At 43.5% G+C, this 11,931-nt stretch overlaps 1 protein-coding gene across 1 annotated transcript; it reads left to right on the top strand.

Moving 5' to 3' along the window:
• The first annotated feature begins 1,994 nt into the window (after positions 1–1,994).
• Positions 1,995–2,855, top strand: LOC6902447 (uncharacterized protein F58A4.6-like). The gene is made up of 2 exons (XM_002132956.3): positions 1,995–2,461; positions 2,520–2,855. The coding sequence occupies exons 1-2, from the start codon at positions 2,081–2,083 to the stop codon at positions 2,793–2,795; spliced, it is 657 nt and encodes a 218-aa protein (XP_002132992.2). The 5' UTR covers positions 1,995–2,080; the 3' UTR covers positions 2,796–2,855.
• The last annotated feature ends 9,076 nt before the right edge of the window (positions 2,856–11,931 follow it).

The following is an 11,931-nucleotide window of genomic DNA, read 5'->3' on the forward strand; positions in this document are numbered from 1 at the left end:
AAAAAAGAGCTTGGAAAGGGGGCAGTCGAGGCGGAAAGCAGCATAAACCATGTATTTAGCAAAACATACTCTAAGAACTCATGAAAAAACAACCATCTGGCAGTCCAGGATCTCAAGAAACATTTCTGCAGCCCATTGTCGCCCCCACTCCAATCGAATTGCACAATCTTGTAGTACACAATTGTTAACCGATTCAGAGTCAAATAACTTACAATATGGCCCAAAGTCTCTGGCCAAAAACAAGGACTCAGAGGCAGTGTCCTGTGGACATGCAAATTGAATGGAATGGCAGTTCCGAAAGCAGCAAGTCAGCAGTAGAAGCAGCACCGGCTCTATTGAGTCCACAATGGAATTGACTGCCGGACTACGAGCAGATTCGAAATGAGCATCTCGGCCGAGCGGAGGCGCAGAGGAGGAGCACAATGAGCGGCCAATGTTGATACAAGTGTCCAGGCAAATGTAATTCAAAAGAAAATTAATTAAGTATCTCGAAGAGCCCGGAGATTGAGGGAGGAGCAAGTTCAGAAGTTGGCACGGTGGGGGGGGGGGGGGGAGCTTAGATGGGAAAAGTGGCTGAGGCTAAAAGGGAAAGCTGAAAGCCCCTGGCAATAGTTTCTTTTCTTTTTTTTTTGTATAGTCCTTTCAGTGCATTTCTAATTGCATCGGTCTGAGAGCCGGTCCTGTCCCGTCCTGTGCTCGGTTCTAGAGGTCATTTGCATGATTATAACCAAAAGCCCAGGAGGCGACACTGCCTCTGCAGGACACTCTCTTCCCCCCCCTGCCCCTCGTTTGTCTCAATAAGGCAACGCGTCAACTTTCATTTGTCATTGTGGGTGCGTTGTTTCAACCAAGCAAACAAAATGCATTACCGCAGAGACACGAGACGGCAAAAGGGCCAAGGAGGAGGAGGAGCAGGAGGAGGGCAAGGAGACACCAGACAGGACAAGGACTCGATGCACTTCCTTGGCAGGAGTTGACCCGAAAAAAACCTCAACCCTTAAACAGACAGACAGGCAGACAAACTGCTACTGAAACCACCCAGAGATTCTGCAGCCACTGCCGGGTCTGGTACTGGTACTACCACTCCTGATGCTGCTGCCACTGCTGCCTGACTGCCTTCTATGCGAAATCCATTAGCAACTAAAGTGAAATTCATTGTTGCAAAAGTACATGTTGAAATAAATTGAGTTGTGGCAGCAGCAGCAGCTACGAGCATCTACGAGCAACTCCTTCTGCCACTGCACCTGTTACTTGCAGCGAGAAGGAAAGAGCAAGAACATCTAGACAGAGAAAGAGAAAGGGAGATAGTAACAGAACTTGTGTTTGCCTTTTTGGTTGTCTTCGACTAGTTCCACGTTGCGTATGCGCAACATTTCAATGCAATTTATTAGAAGTTTTCCTCTGGCCTCGCCGTCCTCACTCTTTCTCGACCCTGTTTGCTCTTCATCGTCCTCGCAAAGGGCTGGAAACAAGGCCTATATATATTTAATAATATTTTTGGTACATAATTTGGCAGAGAAATATCTATCTATGGTAGAAAAAGGTATAAAATAATAGACGGACCAGGGAAGGAAATTAGGGGGTACAAGAAAGGAGCGCCATAGACGGATATAATCTGGAATTTATAACCCATTTTATGCAGCGCTGGAACCAGGCAATATTCATCTAAAAATCCTGACTTGAAGGGCATTAAAGCTGGGCCTATTAAAGGGAATTATCTGCTGCTGAAATGGACATAGTCTTAAAGGTATTACTGTACTTGTTCTCCCCGCCAATTGAGTTAAAGTGCCATCGAAATGATATTTCTTTCTGAAGATTTGGCTATAAACACGAGTGCTTTGAACACCGACAAGGCGACAGGGCTATGGTACAGATAATGCGGAATTAAACATGGAATAAATTGAATAATAACTAAATTAAATAACATCATAAACTAGCTCTCGATATACTTTAAAATGTCAGAAAATTTACAAATTACACTTGCTTTTGTATTTCTTTCAATTTTCAATTCAAACCCCGAAGCACTGCCAGTAAAGCAGGCCTTTTGCTCATATCTTAGCTCTGGAGCTAAGAAAATATAATGTCGGGACCCCTGACTGTCTGCGTCTGCGACTACTGGAAGCGGCGGCACTACTACAACTGCCCCCCACTGGACCAGGAAGAGGCGGCCCCCGCCGGAGAGCTGCGTCGTCTGCGGCTGGCGATGAATGCGATAAATGGCCACTATTGTCTGCGGGAATTCGTGCAACAGCGGGCCTTGGCTCTCAGGCTCCAGAGCCACCACGGGGTGGAGCTGATTTGGCTGGAACTCGAGCCACCGGCACGCGAGACCATCGACTACAAGTGGGCCGAGATACTGGCCCACACCATCTGGCAGCACATAGCGGTGGAGCACCTGATGTCCTGGCTATCCACACTCGGCGGTGGCTTCTCGGCCCTGGGCGAGCAGTTCGAGCGATGCGTGAGTAGCCAAAGAAATGGTTATCAATCCATGGTATCCAATGACATGTTTCCCACAGGCCAAAACAGCTGGCAGGATCTCCCTGCAGCAGCTGAAGATTGGCCTGCGGCTGGGCGACCCCTGCCTGCAGGCACGCTGCAAGCTCTACTACGGCATATCGCTGATCCAGCGCGGACACTTGCGGGCGGCCAAGCACTTGATCCGGGACCAGTTCAAGTTCGCGCTGGTCCACAGGGAGAAGGACCGGCGACTGGTGCGCATGTGCCAGGGCATCTGGATGCGGCTCGTCTACGAATACCAACAGCGGCGTCAGCGGATTAAGCAGCCCCAATAAGAAGCTGATTATCAGGCAGAATAACGAATTATATGATTAAAATAAAGCAAACAAAACCGAAACAAACCCATGGAAAGTCTAGGGAGCCTCCTCTTCCTGTTTCTTCGGCAGAGGAGGGACTAACAGAGGCTACATATTGAGGACCTGGCTTAGGCGCTTGAGGATCATAATGGTATCACTGGGATACAATCGAGTAATAAAGCAACGCCTCCCATCCCTCAACCTTTACGTTACCCGATTGTCCTGGGAATCCGTGGCTTCCTTGACGGCCTCTTGATGGCCAGGTTGATCTTCTCAGTGCCCACGCTCAACCGTAAACTCGATCACCGACTTCATGGCATCCAAACTGATTGGAAAAGAGCCTGGACTATGTATGGCTCAATGATCTGAGTGTACAAGGTGCCAAACTCTGTAGTGCCTCCACATGGACCCACATATCCTTGCCCTTTTTACTCAAACAGTACAGCCATTCAGTATATGAGATTCCGACCCATTTGTGCTTTCTTTCTTCTACTTTGCTACATGATCTTGTCGTCTGAGTAATCTTCTGCAACCACGTAGCGAGGTACTTGTCCTTAGTGGCCTTCTGAAGTTGGGATAACAATCTGGCGATAGAAATGCCCGCATAAAAATTGTACATATTTACTTTATAATCTTGTTTTATCCCCTGGGTTTTATTTTGTTCTTTCTGTATTGAAATATCTACGAAATATCGCTTACCAAAGCATATATTTAACCAAACCTCCCGCATAACAGAGTCCACTCCAGTCTCGCCATCGCGCACCGCCTAAATCAATACAATTTTACGAGCTCCGAGAATTGCTACCACTTTATCCATTCCATTCCACTCCATTCCCAGTCCTCCGCCGCCTCCTCTCTAGCCAAGTGCTGCATTACAAGTTGAACATGCTCGAAAAGGGCCCGGCAAATGTTATGTAATTGCGTATACGACACGTGCAGCAGCATGCCGCATGCAACGTGAGGCACACAGCGTCATTAGCCATAAAAGTTCAATTCATTTTGCGGCGACAACTTGCAAGCGTAGCCACACAAATAATTTTGTTGGCCTGACTAAGCCAGAAAGAACCGAAAACCAACCCAAAATCGACCGAAAAGAAAAATAAAACACCAGAGAAGGAGGGTTTTTTCTGGGACAAAGCTGCTGGATACTCTTCCACAGACATTGTTGCTCTGCGGGTAATACAAAAATTGTGGAAAAATTATATGATTATTGGGTTTTATGTTTAAATCTGAAGAGATAAAATCAGATCCTAGCTTGGGCATTTTTTCGACTAATAGTCTGAGACCTGAAGCTGATCAGGAGTTATATAGGAGTATTTCCGTGGCAATGTCAACCGAATGTCATATACTTTTGTCCCTATATTATTTTCTAAATTGATTCAAACTCAGTTTATATAATATATATATAATATTAACTTTGATTTGAAAAATTTATATTTATATGCAAAATTTCGCTTTTGCGGTATTTTTTCGGTATTTTTGGTATTTTTTAGTATTTTCGGTATTTTTTTGTGTTTTTATTGTACGGTTTTCCCTCACTCACTTCTGCTATAAGAAATCTTTCTTGATTGATGCCATTATTAATATAATTTCATTAACTTTGATTTGGGAAATTTATATTTATATGCCAAATTTCGCTTTTGGGGTATTTTTTCGGTATTTTTGGTATTTTTTGGCAGTTTCGGTATTTTTTTGGTGTTTTTAGCGTACTGTTTTCCCTCACTCACTACTACTATAATAAATATTTCTTGATTGATGCCAGATACTAGTTATTACTCAAAGTGTCTCTTAATTTTCTTAATTTTTGGTATTTTTCGGTATTTTTAAAGTAAAGTACTGTTTTCCTTTATTTACTTCAGTTATAAAAAATATTTATTTATTGATTCTTGATACCAGTTTTACCTCAAAGTTTCTTTTAATTTTCGGCATTTTTTTAAAGTATTTTTTCGGTATTTTTGGTATTTTTTCGGTATTTTTACAGTACTGTTATCCGGTACTGTTTTCCTTTACTTTTTTCTGCCGTAGGAAATATTTCTGGATTGATTCCTGATACCAGTTTGCCTCAAAGCCTCTCTTAAAAGCTAACTTAGTTGTTTGTTAAGGAAATATAAAGTGATTTATGGGAAACTGTGAGGTCGTTCTTTCACGACACTCGGGAATGCTTTCACTAATCAGGTATTGAATTGAATTCTCCGAGCCATCAAACACATAATACCCCCTGCAAGGGTATTCAAATGGAAGAGAAATTTTATTTTAATTTTCGTGGACATGAGCAGCCTACTTAATTGGGTTCGTAGTGGGAGTATGAAGAGGGGCCTGGCTTATATGAGTGGCGTGGTGGCATAAGGGGTACAGATAGAGGGGGAATTGAGGTACGGACAGAGGGGGGAACCAGTTCAAATACATAGACAGGATACAGCACTTTAGTGGAACACAAAATTGTGTCATCTTTTGGTTTTGTGCACACAAATTTCGGTTTTTCGGACCACTCATGGTGTGTCTACCTCTACGCACCCCCCTCCCCACTCGCTCCTCTCTCTGGAACACTCCATCTGGCTTTTCCTCTCTTTGCGTGTGCGTTCAACTAGGCCTAAACAATTTGTGGCTAATTACACGGCATTGCCGGGGCATCAATTGTGACCAGACAGAGGGACCAGAGGCTAACAATTGCACTCGTTGTTTCGGCCATATTCAGGCAGGCTTTTGGCCAAAAAAAGGGACAAGAAAGACCACACAACCGAAAGTTATTTTATAATTAAAAAGAGAGAGGGAGAGTAAGAGAGAGATAGTTGGCAAGTAAGGGAAAAGTTTCTGTGGGGAAATACTACAATTACACTTGTCCTCCGGGCTCCAGGTGGAAAAGAAGTTAACTTCCCCCCCGCCCCCCCAGAACCAAAAGCATAAATTTATGACGCAAAATGACGTCAACCTCAGAGCTGTGCAGTTGGTAAGAATGTTTAATCAGCCGACTAGCAAGAAGAAGTTTTTAAGCAAAAGAAAGCCCGTTGGGAAACGGGCCATTCAAGAGTTTGAATACTCTATTGGTGGCATAAATATACACAGGTATTCTACAACATTTAGTGGGAAATTAATAATACAAAAGTATGGATACATGAGCCTCCCTGGCCTCACAGAACCCCGCCTTGAGAGGCGCAACTCTTTCGGCAGAGTATAAAGAAATTTGGTCTGTGAAAAAAACTTTCCAAAGAATATTCACCCACTTAATCTTCGCTTCTTTTGCCCCCTGACACAGACTGAAGCTTAATTAAACAAATTTCCACAATGTTTTCTTTTCGGTGTTGCACATACGCCACGTATGACAGGCAGAGAAATTTTAATCAAACCTTATCGACACAGTCAGGCCTCTGAGGGATTCCTCTCTGTCTGGTTCGCTGTGTTTTATTTTGTATTTTTTAATGCGTCCCGTTTTGTGGCTTGTAATAAAAATCAGCACGAAATTGCCAAATTATTTAGATTTTCCGCACCAGCCATATTGTCAAATGAGCAATAAAAAGTGTCTTTTATGGCCCACATGACAGACTCCATAGATATTTGCATAACTCGAGCGCAGGTAGGTAGGCCAACAGAAGGATGCTGGCTTTATAAATTGCTTTTTTATTGAAATAAACAAAAGCCTGCAGATAACTTTAAGTGGGGGCACATTCACCTTGAAAAGACATGGATTACATGGGCATCACACTTGGGTTTTTGTGTGTATTCCATTCCGGGGAGAAAACATAAATTTCTGGTAACAACAGAATTATTTTGTTGTGCCATTTTTGAGGCGACGCCAAAGAAGTTTTCCGCATTCTGTTGCCTGTTGATAAATAAATATGACAACGAAAGATAAATGGCAGCAAGAAAGGCCAGAAGAGAAGGCAAATGCAGTGCGTTTCATGGCTGTAGGATGGGAGATTTGAATGCTTCGATGGGGGGGAAGTTACTTACAGTTATGCGATGCACTGTAAGGCCCCACGAAATCGCATTCTAAACTTGGCATACGGCTATTTGCATAACGAACCGACTGCACTTTGCTCCCTGACACCAAAACATAAACAAGCAACTCTCCACCAACGGCGGCACCAGGTAAAAAAAAACTCCCCCCCCCGTGTGTGCCCGTGTGGGTGTGCAATCCATATTTGATATTTCGGATTTTACATGCATTCATATATGTATGTTTGTGTACATAATTATAATGCAGCCACAGCCGTCAACAGGAGGTGTCTAAGTACGTGCAAAGCTTTTCGCTTCTCTGAAATTCTAGAATAACACAACAGATGGATTACAGCGGCCTGGCTTAGGGCAGGAGACCAGACTTGGTTGGCACCCATTAGGGTATCCTTTACCGCCACAGAATTACAAATAAAACCCCATTTAATGGTCTCTCTCCCTCGCTGGAGACGACCAATTGAATGGATCACAGCACACTAATCTAATGCTGATACCCCTGGAAATCGAGTACAACCCTCGGCCAGGGTATGCGTATACGTAAAAGCAACAAGGACAACAATCAACTGCAATCAAAATAGAAAAGCCGCACAATTTCCCTGGCATCTGGCATGATGCAATATTTCCATAATTTTCCTCTACCCTCACCACTCTGCCCCCCCCACACACAACACGTTTTCCATTTGGCTTTGCATTGTTGTAAATGTTTTACATGCCAAATTATGCAAAAATACAATAACACTCGAAACTCGTACATATTCAAATATTTTCAACAGAGTTCTATCCATAAATACACCGATGACGACGCCGCTGCCATGATGCCATTCCACGACCGACTGTAATCGATTTGGAATATTTGAATTTTGGAATTTGCCTGTCAAAGCCCAATAATGACATGTCACGCTGTTTTTGCTGCTCCTACACCACCCTCTACCCTTTCTCTTTTTCTCTTTTTCTCTGTTGATTTATTTTTGCTGTTGGAAATTTGTATTTTTTTTTGTTGTTGTTTGTTGCTGAAAGTGGGAACAAGGTCATCGTTGTTGCACGCAGTTGATGCGGATTTCATGGGAATTAAGTTTGATTTGATAAAGGTCATGATTTGGTTCGAGTGTGTGTGTGTGTGTGTTTGTGTGTGTGATGATCTGATAACGGCATTTGCAATTATGACAAAACGTAAAACGGTTTAAAGTGTTTTTTGAATGATGGAAAGAGTATGCAAATCGTATCAATTGATTGGCTTCCTTGTGTGTGTGTGCCTCTGGCATGGACTGCATTCAATATGGTGGATGGATCCTATGGATCCTAATTTTCTTTGGTTTAAAAGATATTCGACCCTGCCAGCGATCTCCCTACAATATTTATATATTTTTTTTTAAGCACAAATAAATAAGTTTCTTAGGCTTTCAACAATCTATTGTTTTCAAAAAAATACCTACACTTCTGTTCTAGTTTTTAGATTTTGTTGGTACCAAAAACAATACCTCCAATTGGCCTTTCATGTAATTGCATTAACATACCAAAATGTTGTTGTATTTTATGGCTAACCTTTTCTGCTTATTATTCCACAAAAATACCAGCATATGTTGAATGGTTTTGGGTTGCCCAGGCCCCCAAGCCACGGGTTGAAGGGGCGGGGGGCCTGGACCTGGTTGGAGTCTTTTGTATCGCTTTGGCTGGCCAAAAGACCATTAAAAATATTTTTTCTGCCCATTCAGCATTCAATAGAAATTTACATCACGTCTGAAGCTTGTACATACACGCACAAAACGCATGTCCTTCCTTAGTCCTTTCCCCCTGCTAAAATGACATTTTGTGACACTTTTTTTTTAGGTTTTACCTGACAAAAAAACCACCAGAAGCAGCCTCAAAGTAACAATAATAAAAGCCGAACAGAAACCAAAAAAGGAAGGGAGAGAGGAAGCGAAGCCGAGGCAGGAAACTATATTGCCACATAGGCAGTTTCATTGTGCGATAAACATATATTCAGATAGTCGGGACTGGAACCGGGACCGGGATCCTTGGCAAATTGGTTTACCAAGTTTACCCTTTTCACAGGACTTTACGCCCAACGCCCAACGCCCAACGCCACCTCCAAGCTCAACAAATTGTAGTTTAAGAACTTGTTATACTCGACAGTCGCGGGGTAGTACAGGGGTATACCGTATTCGTGGACCTTGTAGGAACTTACTCCAAAAGGGGGATTCCAGCGATGCGGAAAGTACTGAAAACGTTCGACTTATAGAGCCTCCGCCTTCGATTTGCTCCCTAAAAGCGGTGACCCCTCTTGAGTGGGTATCTTATAGTCGTAATACCCCTTCTATACCCTAAACCACCATAATATTTGCCATGGTTTTCTCTGTGGCTGCCTTTCAGGTAGTCAGGGGGTCGGGGGGTGTCCCTCTTGGGGGCTGCACAATTTACTAATTACCGCAATCAAAGTTTACTCTTACAGCTTCAAAAGCACAAAACTGATAAATTATAAATTAAAGAGAATCTGATGGAAAGTTCTTCGCTGCGCTCTCCCTCTCTCTCTCTCTCAATCTCCCAGCGAATGGTTTTTCTTTTCACGTGCATAATTCACAAGTTGAACTCTCTGGCGCTGCCAATATTTCAATTACTTCGAGGCCTGCACTCTCCCTGCCCCCCGCCCCCTTTAGTTGTCTCTTTTCTAGGGCCACAAACAATTTGAATTGAGCTTAGTGCCCGAGAGTACTTACTCTTTGGGTAGGCGGTTTTGTCTCAGGGCGAAATTAGTGGCCAGCACTGTGGCAGATTACAGGGCAGCCCAGAATCTACTTCAAACAATTATTTGGCCAGCCCCGGAGAGGGGCCCGGGCTGGCTTTTAATTTGGTTAGCCAAGGCCCATGAATAATGCATGCCGGCAGCAAGCAACCGAAAAAAAAAATAACACTGCAAAAGCGACCAAGGAAGAATTTTCCCTCTTCGTTTTCTTTCTTTTCTTTTTTGTATAATTGCAGGGCGCAGAAATTTCGCTTAGAATCTCCTCGGGCCACATAATTGCCGAGTGGTGAAGGGGATGGGGAACGGGGGGTGGGGGTTCAAAAGTAAAATGTAAATTAAACATTTCTTTTTTTTCTCCATCTTATTCTCAAGTAAAAATATTCACCTGCTCCAATGGGAGCCACTGGGGCGGAATGAGTGAGGCCAGAGCTAAAGGCTAGAGAATGCTTTACTTTCGGATGATAGGGAGGCTCCTGGCTGAGAAGTAACACATCTGCAGTGGCCTAGGGAGAGTGGGAGTAGAGGAGATTGAGACTCTTCACAAAGGAAGAAAAGATTCCTACCTTTAAGATATGAAACTTAGATCAAGATCAATACATCCAAACCATCAAAGGACTCTCCCGAAGCTAAACCCAGAGCAAAGAAAGAGTATAAAGAATTGTGGCATGACCTATGCTATGACCTGTCTTTTTGCCAATGCCCGAGGCACCTAAGTCGGTCTCAGAGTCCAAAAGCAAGTGTAGAGTCTTCGGCGAGCTGAAGTCGGTCCCAAGAAAGCAACAACAAAATACGATGCTTACTCGTTTTCCTCGCTCTAGCGAATGGCTCAAAACGGAATGCCCAATAGTAACGAGTAAAAAGGCTGTAAGTGACGAGGCTTATTTTCACCGAGACTGGAACCGAGAACCAGGGCATATTTTCTCCCAGACTGGGACCGAGACCCGGGCCATACTTTCTCCGAGATTGAGACCGAGAACAGGGCCATACTTTCTCCAAGACTGGGACCGAGACCAGGGGCATATTTTCTCCCAGACTGGGACCGAGAACCGGGCCATATTTTCTCCCAGACTGGGACCGAGTGAGTCGAGCCGAGTCCAGGCACCGGTCTCGTTCTCGAGCAGCATTCGAGCTTGTTCCTAATGCAATATCCTGGGATTTCTTAGTCTCTGGCCTAACCAAAGTCCAGTCTCTAGTATCGCTAGACCAAAAACCCAGAGAAACATGTGTTTGGAATGGAATGAAATGGTTGGTGCTCCATCTTCGATACCTACTACTACGCTTGATGCTTTTTTAATTGGACAACCATTGAAATGTTCGAAAATCAAAAAAGCGAACGCTGATAATTTCAGCCCAAAAATATGCCTGCGGAAAATGTATATTAAAGACTGCCAGCGACGGTTATGCTAATGGTAATGTTAACTAATTACAACTACAAAATAATGCCATCAACTTGTTTAGATTTTCAGCTAAAATCAGACACCATTTGATGGGGGGGCTTTCGGTGGATGGCATCGATTAATTACGGCTGTCAGCGTGTAAATTGTGCTAAATTATTATTATCAATAGTGTTTGCACAAATGACAAACATTGGATATCGCGAATATGTCAAACTCGAATGTCATCAAGGATACAGGACGCGTTGACGCGTTCCTGTGCCCGTGTGCTCGCATTAGCCAAGCAGCGAACCGACGAAATTGCAATTGCGATATTGACAATAATGCAATCAAATAATCAATCAATTAATGTCTGCTTGAATTAATGTCGAATATTATGTATTATCGTCAATGCCATCATTAGCACTAAATTCAATTATATCCCAGGACGAGCGCACCGGCACGGACACCGACACGGACACGGACATGGGCACGGGCATCCTGTGCCACTGGAAATGATGATTCATCATTGTTAGGCAACTCTGCCGGTTGTCCCGTGTCCTGTCTCCCATTTCGTTTGCCTCCCAGGCGGCCTTTGCCCAAGCATCAACTTCACTTTACATTTCGAAAAAATTCATCAAAATTTGGGCTTGAAAAATGTCCGTTTCCGTTTGAAGAACAATGGATTCAGCACTGCACAAGCTAAAGATCGTGTACGGCAGCGACGGAGATGTCACCGAGATCTACAGCGATGTTTTCAACCTGGGATACTATGGATTTTGGGCCACAATTTTCGCCTTTGCGGTGTTTGCATTTTTTGTGCTGTACCAGCGACAGATAAACCGAAGACAGGGCTGAATATGAGGCTCATTGAAGTACAATAGACATCTCTCTTGGAAGCCCTTGGCCTAGTGCAAAATAAACGGCGATTGTTGGCCTTATATCAAGGATTTGACATGTGATTTTCCGGGTTTTCCGCTCAAAGGAGGTTGCATAAAACACCTTAATTCCATTAATCCAAATTTTAAGCGCATTAAAATATGCATTCGAA

The sequence above is a fragment of the Drosophila pseudoobscura genome, chromosome 4 (assembly GCF_009870125.1).
Source record: "Drosophila pseudoobscura strain MV-25-SWS-2005 chromosome 4, UCI_Dpse_MV25, whole genome shotgun sequence".
In the NCBI taxonomy this organism is placed as follows: domain Eukaryota; kingdom Metazoa; phylum Arthropoda; class Insecta; order Diptera; family Drosophilidae; genus Drosophila; species Drosophila pseudoobscura.

Excerpts from the sequence above, each read along its gene's own strand:
- LOC6902447 (XM_002132956.3), top strand. The coding sequence starts at position 2,081 with ATGTCGGGACCCCTGACTGTCTGCGTCTGCGACTACTGGAAGCGGCGG. Across the intron at positions 2,462-2,519 it reads GCGAGCAGTTCGAGCGATGC|GCCAAAACAGCTGGCAGGAT; the intron begins GTGAGTAGCCAA and ends TGTTTCCCACAG.